This window comes from Manis javanica, chromosome 5, assembly GCF_040802235.1.
Source record: "Manis javanica isolate MJ-LG chromosome 5, MJ_LKY, whole genome shotgun sequence".
In the NCBI taxonomy this organism is placed as follows: domain Eukaryota; kingdom Metazoa; phylum Chordata; class Mammalia; order Pholidota; family Manidae; genus Manis; species Manis javanica.
This window is the reverse complement of record NC_133160.1, coordinates 152,989,954-153,008,392: the sequence shown is the minus strand read 5'-3', so window position 1 is coordinate 153,008,392 and position 18,439 is coordinate 152,989,954. Positions and strand designations below refer to the sequence as shown.

The 18,439-nt window shown below is 34.5% G+C and overlaps 1 protein-coding gene across 2 annotated transcripts in view; it reads left to right on the top strand.

The window, feature by feature from the left end:
• The window catches only part of STIM2 (stromal interaction molecule 2), a 192,367-nt gene that overhangs the window by 123,127 nt on the left and 50,801 nt on the right, over window positions 1–18,439 (top strand). For both annotated transcript variants that reach the window (XM_036994731.2, XM_036994730.2), the window contains exon 3: window positions 2,546–2,660. In XM_036994731.2, the coding sequence (XP_036850626.2) occupies window positions 2,546–2,660 (115 nt within the window). The remainder of the gene's footprint in view (window positions 1–2,545; window positions 2,661–18,439) is intronic.

The following is an 18,439-nucleotide window of genomic DNA, read 5'->3' as shown; positions in this document are numbered from 1 at the left end:
CTGCTGCTATTTGTTCATTCAGTTTTGCTTCATTGTTATACTCCACAAATGAGGGAAATCATTTGGTATTTGTCTTTCTCTGCCTGACTTATTTCACTGAGCATAATACCCTGTAGCTCCATCCGTGTTGTTGCAAATGGTAGGATTTGTTTCTTTCTTAGGGCTGAGTAGTATTCCATTGTGTTTGTGTATGACATCTTCTTTATCCATTCATCTGCTGATGGACACTTAGTTGGTTTCCATATCTTGGCTATTGTAAATAGTGCTGTGATGAACATAGGAATGCATATGTCTTTTTGAATCTGAGAAGTTGTTTTTTTTGGAGCCCGGTCGTTCTTTTATACCAAGTAAGCTATATAGTCATAAGTTCTTTTTAAAAATTGTCTTTTTTGATTTTGTAATTATTTTATTTTGCTTAAGCATATATTTTGTCAAATGTCTATACACTCATTCCACGTTTTCTAAAATAGTTTAGTAGCTAGATTTTGTCAGATGTCTATACACTCATTCCAGGTTTTCTAAATTAGTTTAGTAGCTAGAATGCTGCACCTAGTCTGTATAGGGAAATTAGCTTTATTTTCTGTAATGCATTGATCCTGAAGCTACAGAACTTTACTTCTGATGTTCTTTGTGTTCATGTGTGAAGAGAATTTCCTAGGATATATATTTTTTTAATTGTCACAAACACAAGCAGTTGCTATTTGTTCCAACTGATTGGACCATTTCTAAAACATGCTTCCTACCTGCTCTGTCTACCACCATGTTTTTCAACCTAGAATTTCTCCCTAACTCTTGAACCCTTCCTAAGTTAGGGGCAGTTTTGAGCATCTCAGTGGCAGTAACTTTTCTAGATATATGTACTGGATTCTGAAAGTATCAGTCAGGAAGAACAGGAGGAGTAGGCAGAAATAGCAAAATAGAAAATAGGAAATGAAATAGGAGGAACTAAGGCAATGAGGCTGGCTCCTTTAAAAATAATTTTTATACAGGGCATTTAGGAAAAAAAAGCACTACTTAGAACAATAGAATTTTTAAGTACTACAGTAGAATTTCTAGATTGTTACTTTTTGAATTATCTATGAAGGTTCAGAACTTCATTTCTGATGAATTTTTCATTTCCAGTTCATTATGGACAGGGCCTACATGGTAAGTACCTTTATCCCATGCTTGGGTCAGATTCTGTGAAAACACTAATTGTTATAAAGGTTTCTAGGTGGCTACTCTCCATTTGTACATATTGGAACTGGTTATCAGTTTTGCTGACTGACATCAGTCGGCTGACCACATGTTGAACAGTATTGATCTTAAAACTTACTTTCTTTGTTTTGCACCCAAGGTTATTGAAGCTAGAAAAGTGAAATGATTTTTCATATTGTACGGCCTCTAATATTTTCTTGTTTCAGTAGAGAACAACTGTACTCAAAAGAAAAGTGGTCTTTTGTTTGAAGATTATGTTCATTGTTGGTATATAAAAGTCAGAAAAATGTACCTCTGGGTTTGGGGGTATAGGGAATTTCTGCTTTCTGTATTACGAATTCCTGAAATAATCTTACATTTTTGGAATCAGAAAAAATCAATAAAGATACCATGGAAAACAATATCAAAAGAAGAAAAGTCAGAAATACTGAGGTAGAAAAAGCATAATAATTGGAAAAGTATTAGTTTCATATATTCAGAGTAATAAGTTTATATGGGAAAAGTATCAAGAAATAAGGATTGGGAAATCGAATGTAAGCCATAAAAAGAACTTTGCTTTTTATTTGGTAGACAATGAAGAGCAATTGCAGAATTTTATATAAAGAAGTAATACCAAGCAGGTTAGTTTTTAGCAAGAAAACTTCTAGTGCTTTCTCTCTCTATATATATATTTTTTAAAGTGAGATTAATAGAAGAGCTACTTCAGTTTTGTAAAATGTTTTAGTCTAAACACTGTAATTGAATGCCTGCCAACTGTAACTAGTAATTTAAAAGGTAGGAGAACATAGAAATAAGATGCAATAATTGAGATTACTATTTATTGTGTTTGGAAACACGTATTTGGTAAAAATGTATAATATTGAGACAGTATACTAATGCTATTGAGCATAACCAAACTGCTTGAGTTGGAATCTCAGCTCTGCTGTTGGTTATTTTTTCAGTGTTGGACAAATTACTTAGCCTCTTTGGGCCTTTGTTTTCTCATCTATAAGATGGGGATACATAGTACTTTGTTACAGAGCTGTCATGGATTAAATGGCTGTTCTCACTGTATGTGAGTGTGTATGTGTATAGATAAATAGACATACTGATTATTAATGTGAACTAGTACCTGGTAAATAATGAACATTAAATAAGTACTTTCACTCTATTGTTGTTGTTATGATTAGTAGTGAAGATACTCCATTATAAGTTTTACAAATATATATGAAAATGTGAGTGTAAAAATACCAAAAATGTACCAGTTATCTGAGAATGGCCACCCACTGGATTTCAGATTTTTTCTTTGTTTATAGAGATTACAGTAGTGAATTTAACAATATTTAATTTAGTGTTTTCTCTTTTATAGTTTATCAGAGAAGATATGAAATATAAAGATGCTACTAATAAGCACAGCCATCTGCACAGAGAAGATAAGCATATAACTGTTGAGGACTTATGGAAACGATGGAAAACATCTGAAGGTAACACTGTTTTAGTGATCTGGATCCCTCACCTGCCCTTCTGCTGTACTTAGCTCTCTAAATTGCATATGATTTTCCAAAAAAAAATCAAAATAACATTTTTGTGAGGATATTTATATTTTAGTAAATAATTTTTGCATTTTTGATTTGAAAAATTTTTATTTTTCTTAGGATTCATTAAGGGTCAGCCTGTTTTCATTAATTTGATACCTTATACTAGAGTAAAAAAAGATAATGCATGTTTGAGAGCTCACACTTTCAGAGCATTTATTGAGCTGTTAAATGGTATTATTGTAAGATTTATCAAATTAACATATGGATCCCAAAGTTTTCTTTTTACTTATGGGGAACAATCCCTAAAGTCTTTAGAGAGGCACAGAACTTTTAAGCTTTTCCTTAAATAAACCCTTTATGAAGTCTTCTAATAGTTACATGATATTGTATAATTTATATTTTATTTCTTTATTAGTTTTCTTCTGTCCATGAGACAGTAATTGTTTTAGGGCAGGAAGAATATATGAACTAAAACCTCAATCTGACCCCTAGTACTAGAAAGTTACGTTGAAAAAAAAGGTCATTAGACTTATTATTGATACTATTTTTGAGTAACAGAGTCAATCAAAATGCTTTTTTCAAATATTTTTATCAAAGTCAATTTTTTGAAGTCAGTTATGTTGTAGTGCATACTTTTCTCTGAAAGTGTGAATAATGAAGTTAAAAGGAAGCTGGCACAGATAACCAAGTAGGACTATAAAGAAAGAATAAAGTTTATTAGACTGTCAATGGTAACATTTGGAAATGGGAAAATACAGGAAACTATCCTACAATGCTCAGTATTTTTATTAATGTAGGAGATTTGATAGGTTGTTCACATTTCTTTCTTTTTTTTTTTTTTTACTTTTTAAAAGTGCGTCCATAGAAATACACTGGGAAGAACAAAAAGAAAGAAGCAAAAAAGTTGTCACTGACTTTAATTAAAGATATATAGACTTTAAAAATCTGCCTCTCCATTTCCCCTCTTCATACCATTTTTAAGTAATATGAATTTGGGTAGGAATAGGAATAAATGAGTGTAAGTTTCATGGGAGAAAGCGCTAAAATGGTGGAAAATTCAGTAAGATGTAATCTTTTTACAGGCATACCTTGGAGATACTGTAGGTTTATTTCCAGACCACTGGAATGAAGCAAATATCGCAATAAAGCAAGTCAAATGAAATTTTTGGTTTTCCAGTGCATGTAAAAGTTACGTTTATACTACATTGTACTCTATTAAGTATGCACTAGCATTATGTTTAAAAAATAATGTAGATACCTTAATTAAAAATTGTTTATTGCTAAAAAAATGCTAACTGTCATCTGAGCTTTCAGTGAGTCATAATCTTTTTCTGGTGGAGGGTCCTGCCTATATGTTGATGGCTGCTGACTAGTCAGCATGGTGGTTGCTGAAGGTTGAGGTGGCTGTAGCAATTTCTTAAAATAAGACAACAGTGAAGATTGCTGCATTGATTCAGTCTTCTTTTCATGAAACATTTGTTTGTAGCATGAGATGCTGTGTAATACAGCCTTTTACCCACAGTATAACTTCTTTCCAAATTGGGGTCAGTCTTCTCAAGTCCTACTGCTGCTTCATTACCTAAATTTATGGAGTATTCAGAAACCTTTGTTGTCATTTCAGTAGTCTTCACACCATCTTCACCAAGAGTAGACTCCATCCCCAAAATCCAGTTTCTTTGTTCATCTATAAGAAACAACTTATCCATTAGAAGTTTTATAATAGATTATAGCAATTCAGTCAGATCTTCAGCCCCTCCCCTCTCTTTTAATTCTAGTTCTCTTGCTGTTTCCACCACATCTGCAGTTACCTCTTACACTGAAGTCTTAATACCCCTCAAAGTTATCTTTGAGGGTTGGAATCAGTTTCTTCCCAATGCCTGTTAATATTGCAATTTTGACTTCTTCCCATGAACTTCAAGTGTTCTTAATGGCATCTAGAATGGTGAATCCTTTCTAGAAAGTTGCAATTTATTTTGCTGAGATCCATTAGAGGAATCATTATCTATGGCAGCTGTTGCCTTACAAAGTACATTTCTTAAATAATAAGACTTGAAAGCCAGAATTACTCCTTGATCCATGGGCTGCATAATGAATATGTTAGCAGGTATGAAAACAACATTAATCTCATTATACATTTCCATCAGAGCTCTTGGGTGACCAGATGCACTGTCATTTAGCAGTCATATTTGGAAAGGAATCTTTGCTTCTGAGCAGTAAGTCTCAACAGTGGGCTTAAAATATTTAGTAAACCATGTTGTAAAGAGCTGTGCTGTCATCCAGGCTTTTTTGTTCCATTTATACAGCACAAGGCAGAGTACATTTTGGATAGATCTTAAGGGCCCTACAGTTTTCAGAATGGCAGATGAGCACTGGCTTCACCTTAAATTCACTAGCTGTATGAGCCCCTAATAAGAGAGTCAGCCTGTTCTTTGAAGATTTGAAGCCAGGCATGGACTTTTCCTTTCTAGCTATATAAGTCCTAGATGGCTTCTTCTTCCAATAGAAGGCTGTTTCATCTGCAGTGAAAATCTGTTGTTTAATGTGTTCACCTTCATAAATTATCTTAGCTAGATCTTCTGGATATCTTGCCACAGCTTCTGCATCAACACTTGGTACTCCACCTGCACTTGTAAATTGTGGAGGTGGCTTCCTTAAAACTTATGAACCAATCTCTGCTAGTTTCAAACTTCTGTAGCTTCCTCACCTCTCTCAACCTTCAAAAATTGAGGAGAGTTAGGAACTTGCTCTGGATTAGGCTTTAGCTTAAGGGTGTGTGTGGTTTGTTTGATTTTTTTATCCAGATCACTAAAACTTTTTCTATATCAGCAGTAAGGCTGTTTTACTTGTCATTCACGTGTTTACTACAGTAATGCTTTTAATTTCCTTCAAGAAGTTTTTCTTTGCTTTCACATTTTGACTCTTTGGCACAAGAGGTCTATCTTAGCTTTCACCATGCCTTCCTTTCTAAGCTTTATCATTTCTAGCTTCTAATTGAAAGTGAGAGATGTGCAACTATTCCTTTCAGTTGAACATTTAAGAGTCCGTTGTTGGGTTATTAATCGGTCTAACTTGTGTATTCTCATGTCTCAGAGAAACGGAGGCCCAAGGAGAGACAGAGAGACAGGGGAACAACCAGTTAATGAAACAGTCAGAGAACACACAACATTTATCTGTTAGGTTTGCTTTCCTATATGGGCCACAGTTTATGGAGCCCCAAAATAATTACATTAGTAAACCAAAAGATCACTGATCACAGATCACCATGACAAATATAATAATACCGAAAAAGTTTGATTTATTGTGAGAATTATCAAAATGTGACATGGAGACGTGAAGTGAGCAAATGCTATTGGAAAAATGGTGCTGATAGACTTGCTCAACACAGGGTTGCCACAAACTTCCAGTTTGTAAAAAATGCAACATCTGTGAAGCCTAATAAAGAAAGCACAATAAAGCAAAGTATGCCATATAGGAAATATCTCAGTATGTAGACATTACTAAAGGAATTGGGGAGCCATTATAGAAACTGTTGCTACTAGCTTATTTTAGATTTTGAAAATGTAGTAAGCTGAGGGAGCCCACTTAACTCTGCTTGAATGAAGGAAAAAAGATTTAACCACTTATCAGTATCTGCTGAGCTACCAGCCTGGTGTAGCCCCCATCTTTTGCTTGGGTAATTGCAGTAGCTGCATGATGGCCTCCCTGTGTATACTTGTGCTCTGCTCTAGTCTCTTCTTCACTTAGTCATTTATTTAAAATATAAATCAGATCTACTCAATACCCTATAATGGCTCATAGTGAAAGTCAGCATTTTTACAGAAACCTGTAAGTCTGTGCATGATTTGCTCTCTTCTCTTCCTCTCCTGTCTTGTTCCTCTCTATCTTTGTGCTCTGTCCCAGCTGGACTCCTTGCTCTACCACAACTGCAGGAATGCAGATGTCCTCATGACTTAACTCCCTTACCTCTTTTATTAAAGTCTGTGTCACAGCTGTTCTCTCAGTGAGGCCCACCCCCACCACTTCTTAAAAATTGCAAACCACACTCTCCATCCCCTTTACCCTTACCATTGGGCACTCTTGACCCCTTTTACTCTGCTTCATGGGGACAGAGTATGCTAAATGAGCAGGATTCTGCTTTTATCCAGTATATTTTGTTTCTGTTTAAGACTTCTCTTGGGAAACAAAAAGTTATTCTTCTGAAAAAGTTTGGAAATTATTGATGTAGAGATTAGAAGGTACCATTAAAAACATATAATTCAGGGTTGTTTTGTTGAATATGAATAGGTACATACATGCATACACATTCGTAGTCATATTTTGACCATCATTGTTTTGTTTCTCATGCCTAGAGCAGTACCTTATTTAAAATAACTGATAATCAGTCAATATTTATTGAGTCAAGGAATGTCTAATGCCTGTTGAGCACTGGATACTCAGTAATTCAGTTCATCAAATACATTGAGTATGGGTATTTCTGCTGTAATGAAATACACTTTCCTGGAAAACTATATAATTTTGTAAAGTTATGAACTTAAAAAATCAGAGTTTATGGGGAATGAAAGGGGTTGAAGCAACATACTCAAAACCTATACACCTTTGTAACCAGAACACTAACAGTACTAATAAAAATACTAGCACAAGTAAAAAAGATGTGTTAAATTCCTAGTCAGTAAATACTATAGTAGATATAGGACTTTACCTTTAAAAAATAAGTAAAGATAACTTAATGGAAAGAAGTATTAGGTACGGTTGAGGTTGCTAAATTATGAAGACAAGGGCAAAGTGCTTGAAGGTGAGACTGAGCAGTAAGCATTGCAGAGATAGGCTGTGGCCAAATTGAGCTAAGGGGAAGAAGGAGTGTGAGTGGACATCGTTCTCATAGCTTCTTGCTTTGGCATTCTGTCTATTTTGTATCCATTTGCTCTTTTTTGGCCATGTAAATGACAACACGTGAGGGAAAGCTACATGTGAAGTGATACGACTTTTATATTGATATGATCTCTGTTTACCAGTTATAATAACTAATTCATATTACAGAAGCACATGTAGAGGAAAAGGGTTGTATCTTGTGGTGCTAAGCAGACACGGGTTCGGTTGGCTCCTGGTACTAAAGATGAGTAAAGCATATCTCGGGCTATAAAGAGTAAATAGCTGAGTAGGAAAGATAAAGTAAACAAATAATCACAATATATAGTGATATGTACAATAATAGAAGTAAGTCTAGGATATGGAGATCCCACCAGAGAGAGTAATTAACTCTGTAGGATTATAAACAGGAGGCAGTGTTTGTGATAGACTGTGAGGGTTGACCAAGAGTTGTGGAAGGAGATAAGGAGGTAGATCATGAATAGTAGCCCCTTCATGGTTCCTTATTCAGTTACTTGAAAATTTGCTAGCAATGGAAGTGGAGATGGGATGCTATAGGAAGTCTATGGGCTTTCAAGCTATACAAATTTAAATCCTGGCCTTTCTATTTATGAACATTAAGACACCAGGCACATTTTAAAATTCACTTATGCAATTTTTGTGTGACATCAATGAGTGATGTAGTAAAAGTGCCTAGGGTAATTCCCAGCAACACCTAGTAGGCACTTATATGTTGACTAATCTTCATAATACTGCTGAATAAACTGAAGTGTTAGCTATATTTAAAGCTTTGTAAGGTTTTAGATTTAGTCTCATAATATAAACAAAATAAACAGATATATTAGGCTACCATCGTAGTGTATAATTCTCTAGAGGGTGAACTTTACCTAAGATCTTTATGAAGTGTTGTCATCTGGGGAAAAGTAAAGTTGTGTTATTCAGAAATTGATCCTGATCTCATTCAGAAAAGTTTCAGCAGTACTTGAGTGTACTCTCTTGTCTGTGTAGAGAATGCCTGGTCACTTGCACATGGCAACTAGTCCAATGCAGACAAAAATCATTTTAAAAACTAGTGTTAGATTTCAGATAGATTTTGATGAACTGGATAAGTTGTTAGAATACTGAATACAATTAAGTGGTAGCCAAATACCTAGTGAAGGAAAATATAGATAGAAAACTATTCTGTATAAGATTTAGGGACCATAGTAGATAAAAAACTGATTAAGTAATGCACTGTTTTTAAAAATGATAACTCATTGGGTTAAATAGTTTTTACAACATGTGACAACCATGAGGTAATCTTTCCATCCTTTTCAGCACAAATCTTGCGTTACTTAAGGTTACTGTATAATTCTGGGCTTTACAAATTGAATAGACATTTGGAAATTTTGCAAAAGGTTTAATTTTTGGAGTGAGTCTAGAAATTTAAAGGTCCTGAAATTGTCTGAGAGAATAGTGATATAGGCCTTTAGTAATAGTTGTTTTCAAGTGTCTATAAATCCTAACTATAGAGAGAAATGACCAATAGTATTTTCTTTCTGTTTAGAAAAAGCACAAATGTAAACGTTACATAAAAGATTAAGGAAAAAAAAAATCCTAACTATGGATGACAAATTTCTGAAAGCTAAGAGGATTATAAATACTTCCTTCATAAAGAGCCAAGGATTTTCATCTGGGTGGAAAAGTATAAGTGGATCTGTAAATGTTGATAAAATCTACCAGCTTTTTTAAGTTAACCCAAACCATTCCAGCTATTAGTTACAATGAGACTGGAATGAAAAAAAAAATATAAAAGGATCTGTGCATATTGGTTAGACTTATCAGAAGAGTAACTCAAAATGTAGACCTTGCAAGATGATAAGGAAACATTGTCTTTGTGGAATACATCAATACAATATACAAATTTATATATTGACAGCATACACAGCAGTCATTTTGGTAGGAGACAAGGAATTAATAGGTAAGGCCTTTCTCCTTGAGGAGTTTGCAATATTGGTCCATGTGCCCAGATGCAATGTTAATTACAATACAAGAAGGCTTGATTAAACACTAGGTAAGTGATAGTATAATGGGAGCTTAAGACAATGGACAGATTTGTTATGGGGAAGTCTTTGTTACGGAGATGACTCTTAAGCAAACTTTTGAAAGAAAATTTTCCTAGGAAAGAGAAGGTTAGAGATACACAAGTTAGCATATTAAAATTAATAAATGAATAAGTGTAATTCTAGACTTCAATTTTAAATCTCTCAAATAAGCACAATTTATAAATTAGATTTTTTTTTAGTGTGGGATAACAATAAATCACTGTTTAATATTTGTCTTTTGTTGTTCATGTATAGTAATTAGCCTTTTTGTATCTTAGTTTCATCATCCATTAAATGGTAAAAGTCATCTGCCACAAAATTGTTAAGGATAAAATGAATTTGCACATACAAAGTGCTTAAAACAGTGCCTCATATAGCAAGTACTCAGTGATTATCCCTTGTTACTACTATTTTTGTAAGATAGATGTTAACCTGACACATGTGGAGGACACCTGGAGGCTGATTATTACTGGAAGCAGCATTTGAGTTGGAGTATAGTAGAAAATAGTCAGACAGAGAGACCAGCCTAGAGAGTATTGATGTTTAAACCTGATGAGCTGTTGTAAGTGGCAAGTAAGATTCCACTCATATAGCAATGTTTAGCCATTGATAGTGGTTGTCTGGAGCACTGTATTAGGAAGCTTACTCTGTATTTGGCTTCACTACTAAAGAAGGATATTATTACAGAAATTATTGGCTAGCAATATTTACTCTATGTATGGAAGGTAGTAGTGTATTTTACCATTTTTATCATTGCATTAAGTATTAGCTATTATACAAGTTACTTTTTTAAATAAGGTATCATTGATATACAATCTTCTGAAGGTTTCACATAAACAACATTGTGGTTTCAACATCACGCATATTATCAGGTCTCCCCTGACCCCATTGCCATCCTTGTCCATCAGTGTAGTGAGATGCTATAGTCATTACTTGTCTTCTCCGTGCTATACTGCCTTCCCTGTGACCTACCTATATTTACAAGTTACTTATTTACTAATTACTATTAAAAAGTAATTAATGGATGTGAATGTGATATGATCTGTAGTCAGGTACGTAGTTGGCACTTTGGGATAATAGAATAAGAAGTATGTTGGTCTCCCTGCAGAGGTCAGATAAATCCAGAGGAGTTATTTGCATTAAGGAATGTTTACTTTTTCATCCCTTGTCACCCCTTCACTGGGAGGCCCTCTGCTGGATTTATAGCTTTCAGGATATTTGTAATTAATAGAGCATATTTTAAAAACACAAAGCTCTTAACATGCTTCAAATGCTTTTGCTATTTCATTAATTCAGGTTTTTAACACTTTTCAACTTTCATCTGATACTTTTAGTTCTAGGAGAAGCTGCTAATTTGTCTTTTGTTGTTCATGTATAGTACTTAGCCTTTTTGTATCTTAAGCTACTGGGTTTTCATTGTCCACAGAAAGTGGTGTATAGAAGGAGAGCTCTTTTCTTGAGATAAAGTGTAGTTTCAGAATGATAAATGTCATTATTTGTATCATTAATGACAGTCTTCTGTAATCAAAGTTTCTTGTATGTACAGACATATTGCTCATTTACTCCACCAACCAACCTTTAAAGTGTGTTTCACATGGGTTTTTGCTAGAAGAGTAGCGTATTACTTGATTGGTTTGTAAAAAACACTGTTCTGTATTAATCAGAATTGATTTTTGTACTTCGTATAAAAGTGTGTCCTCTATTCCTTTATAATCAAATTATTTTCTTTTTATTATAAAATTATCTGTGTTCACTCACAATAAGTTGCCAATCTTTCCTAATTACCATCCTATGTTAGCATTTCATTCTCTGTGCCCATCATTTCATATCTACTCATCAGAGCCAACTATTTTGCCATTTATTATATTAGTTGTCTTTTTTGCTATTTCTCGTTCTCTTTTATGTTGTCACTCTTCTATTTTTACTTCAGGATACTTAGCTTTCAGAGATTTAGGGCTATTGCATATGCTGATTTGCTAAGATTAATTATGCCTTTTTAATATATGGAAATACTTGACTTTTGAGACAGCTCTTTCTTCCTTTTACAGATCTTTTTGATTTTATTCTGAAACAAAGCCCACCTCAATCTCAGAATAGGGTGCAGAGACCAACCACCTATCAACTGTCTCTGTACTTTGGGCTCTAGAAAATTTGGCAATTTCTAGTCTGTGGGAGCACATGAAATAGATATGTTGTGAGCCTTATTTTTTTCTCACATAAAAAATTTTCCAGTATGTAATTCATCATATGATTTTTAAAAGTAAGAACATACTATTCTAAAATTTGAATTTGCCTTATTATGGTTTTCTATACACCTGAATTCTACATTTCTCCTCTGCTATAGTCACAGACTTAAGGGATACCTCAAGTTTGGAATACAGTAACAGAACCTTTTGCAGAAGGTAAAAATGAGGGCTGTCCACTTGTCATATGATGGACTGTCTAGAAAACAGTAGGCTTTCTTGAACATCTTACTCTTTCCTCCATTTCCCCAACAATTGGGAATCAGTTCCATAAGGATGTGTGTTAAATTTTGCTTTCACAATCCTTGTTTAGAAAAAGAATGGGTAGGATCTGGTTATTGTTCTGGGTGTTCAAATTTATGTTATTGCAGGATTCACTATATTAAATTGCATGTTAGGTGGAATAAATTATCTCTGCTCTTTCAGATAAGGAGCTTGTTTATTGATAATAATATTCTCTTCAAAGATGGTCAGTTTCACAAACATTTTTTTCTTTTCGAATGAGCCTTATGCTTACTTGGGTCTTTTAAAATTCAATTGAATGTTACTTAACGATTTAGAAGCAACTGTAATAGAAATAATGCAAATTACAATAAAAATTAAAATTTCAAAGATATTAAATAACCATTTCAGCTTGAATATGAACATGGCTTATTTCTAAAAAGTAAGCATTCCTGTACTTGTGGTGCACATGTGGTGTGTGTGTGTATTATATGTAATATATATGTTATTTTGCATGTATAAATATATGGCTCGGAGAGAATGATTAAAAATATTATTTATCACATGGTATGTATTACATGTCTCATGTGTAAAAATCTCTTCACTCTGAATGGGTTTGTCTATATAGAACACTTGTATAAATAAAGTGTTTAGTGTTTTAAGTATACATAAATTTAGTATAAATAAGGCTTATTGTCTGACTTTCTCATCTGATTAAGGTGCTTTTCAATTAGAGGTTCTTAATACCTTCTTCTAACATACGGCCAGTCTTCTCTTTCTCTCTGCATCAGTGTAAATTATTCCAGGATGTTGAAAATGGTGGACCATTTATATACTTTTAATTCAGAATGTTTAAAATCAGCTGCTTACTTAAGTTACTAGTTTAAAACTAAGAGTCTGGATCAGATTGACAAAATGAAACAGCAAATAACAATCCCATTGAAGGAAATTAAGTCTTTGCTTTCATCATCAATTTTTTTCTCATTATGTGATCAGCTAAAAAGGAAATGTAAAATTATAAAACAGGTGTTCATCATTAGGAGCTTATAGCTGTTTAAGGGCTATGTTCTAAAACAAAATTAAACAATATAAAGTTGGGATTCACTCATAAAGGTATAATAAGTAAAGTCGTATGATTTGAGAGTTCACTACGAGCAGAAAAAGGAAAGAGAAAAGCTTCTTAGTAATACTTCTTATGAGGCAAAAACAATGGGTTAGCTAAAGAAATAAGTAATGGCCATCAAATTCATAGGAAGGAACAATCCAGAAGAAGTGTCTTGAGAGTGTAGAGAGTAGGGCTTTTAGAAAGTGATGAATGGTTGTGTAGTTGAGGGCATAGTCCACCACTTTGCAAAGTATCTGGCAAGAGCCCTCATGAAGAACATTCTTTTAGGTCTCTGTAGTAAGAGTAGATGTACTCCTGAGGAGAGATTTGTCTGATTTTGTAAAACCCTGTGACTGAATTTGTAACCTTGTCTACTTTTTATAGCTGTTAGTGAGGATTTCATGTATATTTTATGCATTCTCTCAGTTTTATTTTATTTCCCTGATTCATTGATATCTTTGTTTTATTTTCTTCACATTATGTGAATATTTATAAGTCATTTCTTTTTTCAGTGGGAGTGATAGGAGAGATGAAAAGTGACTTAGCAGTTCTGATATAGAGAAATACAATGTAGTAGGAAAAGGCCAGTGGATTTGGTAAGAAGAAAATCATTAACCTTCAAGAAATGAATTTAAACATTGGTATGGGGAATTGAGTTACATGCTCATCCACATAAGTCTTAAAAAAGAACTTAAGTGGAAATAGTCCAAATGTTTATCAACAGATAAGTAGATAAGCATACAATGGAATATTATTCAGCCTTTAAAGAAAGGAAATTCTGACATGTTACAACATGGATGAACTTGGAAGACATTATGCCAAGTTAAATAAGCCAGTCACTAATGGATAGTGTATGATTTCATTTAAATTAAGTACTTAGTAGTCAAATTCAGAGAGACCGAAAGTAGAATAGTGGTTGCCAGGAGCTACAGGAGGAGAACGGGGAGCTAATGTTTAATGGGTAGAGTTTTAATTTTACGAAATGAAGACAGTTCTGGAGTTGGAAGGTGGTGATGGTTGAACAGTAATGTGAATACTTAATACCATTGAACTGTACACTTACAAAATGGTTAAGATATTAAGGTTTATGTTATATGTATTTTGCCTTACTAAAAATGATTTAAGAGAACGTTTAGATTTGAAATAGAGAAACAATGGGAACCCCCTACTTAAGAAATAAGCAAGAAATTGGACAGAATTTGAATGGTAGTTACACATGGGTAGTATGATCAAGTAAAGGGTTTTCTTAAGAACTGATAGACCTGACTGCTTAAAGGAAAAAAAATCCTTTAAGTGATATTTTTTAAACTTGAACATTTAAAAAATTTTTCTATTCAGCAGGAACTTTGTTCAGAAAGTACTACCACTGTGTGTAAGTGTTGGTAATTAGGATTATACCTTATTACATCTTTCCATTTAATGTCAGCATTTATTTTCTTCATGGATAATTGTGTTGGTTTATGGATTGAAAAGATATTGTTAGGTGAATAAAAATGAATTTAAACAAAGACAGGCAAGAAACTTGTCAACAGACTAATTCTCTGTTGCTAGATGGCACCCACAGGCATGTCCCTGATCAGTTTCAAATCCTCCATAGGATTTTTTTCCTATGAAGAATGTGAATGATAGTTCTTTTAAAACAAAGTCTTGACCTTTTGAAAAGAGATGGAGGTGGGTTGGGAAAGGGGAAATGAGAGGGAGAGTAATTAGGGGGGAGGCCTAAGAAATTCCTTACAATTTAAATTTTCTTGTACATTTGTTTGGTTTCTGAATTACATATTGTAAGAATATGGAGTCTAACATCATTATTTTCCATGTTTTGAGCAGTACCAATACTTTGTGGCAGAATTTTAATGATAGTGCTACAGCCCTTACTACAATGAATAATAATACGTTTCTGTGCACTAGCTGCATCCCCTCTGATCCAGAGCAAAGGTAATCATGTCCCAGATTGCAGTGTAAGATAGTTTAACATTGGTCTGCTTTGGTAGTTGTCTAAATTCCTCTTCTGTTTTTAATGAGCATGCTCAATTGCATGAATCTGACCATGACATTAGACTGCATTCTCTATATATGTATAATTGAAAGCTTTTGAGAAAGGGAAGTTAAAATTTTTAAGTTAGTGCACATATGTTGTAGGACTGTGTCTAGATTCTTTGGAGATTTTCAGGAATGCCCAAAAAAGTGATTAGTCTAGTTTCAAATGGAACCTGCACTACATTAAGTACTGGAGGCTGAATTTATCACAAAACTAAATACCTAATAAATTCCTGTGCATAACTAACTGTTCAACATGCTTTGCCGAGTGGCTTGGAAATGCAGTATACTATGTCTTCTTTTTTACTGCAGAGCTTTATTTTAGAGTTTGAGCAGTTTATCTGTTTTAGGAAGTCTTTATTTAGTGCCAAAAGATAAAGAGAGAGAGACTCAAATTACCTCAAGTAACGGGAAATTTGTTTTAATCATACCCTCATCAGTGACTTTATTAATTGCAAATGATAAAAGTCAGACTCACTTGTTCCATTCTTTCATTAAGTCATCAAAATTTATTGGTTCTTCCTCTGAGACAGGCATTATTATGGGTTTTGGGGATAGAACATTGAGCAAAATAATTATCTTGCCTTAATGGAGTTAGTACTCTTGTTTGGGAAACAGTGAACAGGTTTGCATGTGTGCATGTAGATACACACTCACATGACTGTTGGAACAGATAAGTCATATGATAAATTGAAAACAGGGTAACACATAGTCAGTGATCAGGTTGGTTGACTAAGTAATGTAGTCAAGTAAAAACTCCGCAAAGAAATGATACTTGGTTGTAGATCTAAGTGATGAGAGAGAGTGAAGAGTGAGCCAAGGGACGGTCTGGGCTAAGTATATTCCACTTTTAGGCAATAGCCAGACAAAGACCCTGATGCTGGCATGATCTTGCAGTAGTTAGAGGACTGTAAGAAGGCTAGTGTGGTTGGGAAGTCATAACGGATGGAAATAGTAGCAGGAGACTAATAAGATCAGTGAGCTGGGCAGGGGAGATCTTATAGGACCTTGTGGGATCTAATGAAGAGTTTGGGATTTATTGCAAGTAAATGCTAAGTACTTAATATTGCCAGTCTGGCTCCATTTTGTAGTTTTTTGTTTTTTTTTTTTTGAGAGGGCATCTCTCATATTTATTGATCAAATGGTTGTTAACAACAATAAAATTCAGTATAGGGGGGTCAATGCTCAATGTACAATCATTAATCCATCTCAAGCCTAACTCTCGTCAGTCTCCAATCTTCTGAAGCATAACGAACAAGTTCTTACATGGTGAGCGAATTCTTACATAGTGAATAAATTCTTACATGGTGTACAGTACAAGGGCATTCATCACAGAAACTTTCGGTTTTGATAACGCATTATGAACTATAAACAATCAGGTCAAATATGAATATTCATTTGATTTTTATACTTTATTTATATGTTGATCCCACATTTCTCCCTTTATTATTATTCTTATTTTTTTTTTTTATTTTTTTGAGAGGACATCTCTCATATTTATTGATCAAATGGTTGTTAACAACAATAAAATTCAGTATAGGGGGGTCAACGCTCAATGTACAATCATTAATCCATCTCAAGCCTAATTCTCGTCAGTCTCCAATCTTCTGAAGCATAACGAACAAGTTCTTACATGGTGAACGAATTCTTACATAGTAAATAAATTCTTACATGGTGAACAGTACAAGGGCAGTCATCACAGAAACTTTCGGTTTTGATCATGCAATATGACCTATAAACAATCAGGTCAAATATGAATATTCGTTTGATTTTTGTACTTGATCTATATGTTGATCCCCCATTTCTCCTACTATTATTATTATTTTCATTTTTAATAAAATGCTGAAGTGGTAGGTAGATGCAAGATAAAGGTAGAAAACATAGTTTAGTGCTGTAAGAAGGCAAATGTAGATGATCAGATGATCAGGTGTGTGCCTATGGACTAAGTATTAATCCAGGCTAGACAAGGGCATCAAGACATCCACGGATGCAGAAGATTTCTCTCAAAGCAGGGGGGGTGAGGTTCTGAGCCTCACCTCTGTTGATCCCCAAATTCTCACCTGATGGCCCCCCTGCGACTGTGCCTGTCTTAGGTTGTTCCTCCCTTGAGGAATCTTACCCGTCTCTGGCTAACCAGTCATCTTCCGGGGCCATACAGGGAAATGTAAAGTTGGTAAGTGAGAGAGAAGCCATATTGTTTGCAAAGGTTAGCTTTTTACTTCTTTGCAGATTTATGCCCTGTGGCTTCTATGCCCAGCACTTGTCTCAAGGTATCTTTACCACCTGGAGGAATTATGATACTCGGTAAATTCGATATGAGGCACGAATTCTATTTAAGGGTTGTAATTAGGAAGGAAGAAGAAAAGCTATAGATGTAGCATACGAAGGAAACTTGGGAGGATTGATTATTTCTTTGACATATCTTCTTGTATAGTACCTTAAGTATGTATAGGTTTTAAACTACTAACTAATTTGCACACATATATTAACATAATAGGAATATGGTGACATAAACAAAGCAAATCTATAATTACCATCCATCTCCAGTGAAGCCAAGAAAACCATTTAGGCACCCTAGGCATTTGTGAAAATTTATCTATGATATGATGGATATTGTCCAACTGTACTTGAACCATCAGACAAATTAAAGCAGCCCATTTCTGGGATCTGTTCACATCCCATATGTTCTTTTAACCATAGATAGTCTATAGTCATGAGATTTTGGGGTGCTACAACTTGCACCCCTCCCAACTCCTGGTTGAGTTCCAACAGTACAGATCCGGTCAAATTCGTTGTCTCACTGTATGCACATGCCAGCCTAGACATCTCCCTCCTCATTCTTATGGCAAGTCCAGGAGATGGTGGGCTGGATGCAGCCACAACCGCAGCATCGTCCGAATCCCTGTGGAGGCTTTTTGATGATCATCCCCCGGCACGAGTCCTCCAGAGAGTGCTGATGCCGGAAGCTCCTCCTCATATCGTATCTTAGTTCATTTTCTGGGTATCCAAGCTAGGCCTTGATCTCCTGCATAGAAACAAACAGACCCTTTGCCCACACTTTGACATGCCCTCTATACCACTGTGCAGAACTCATTGGAGGTCAGCACACAGTAACTGCTTTTTTTTTTTTTTTTTAAATTAAGAGAAAGGAATATTATCAGAAAAGAG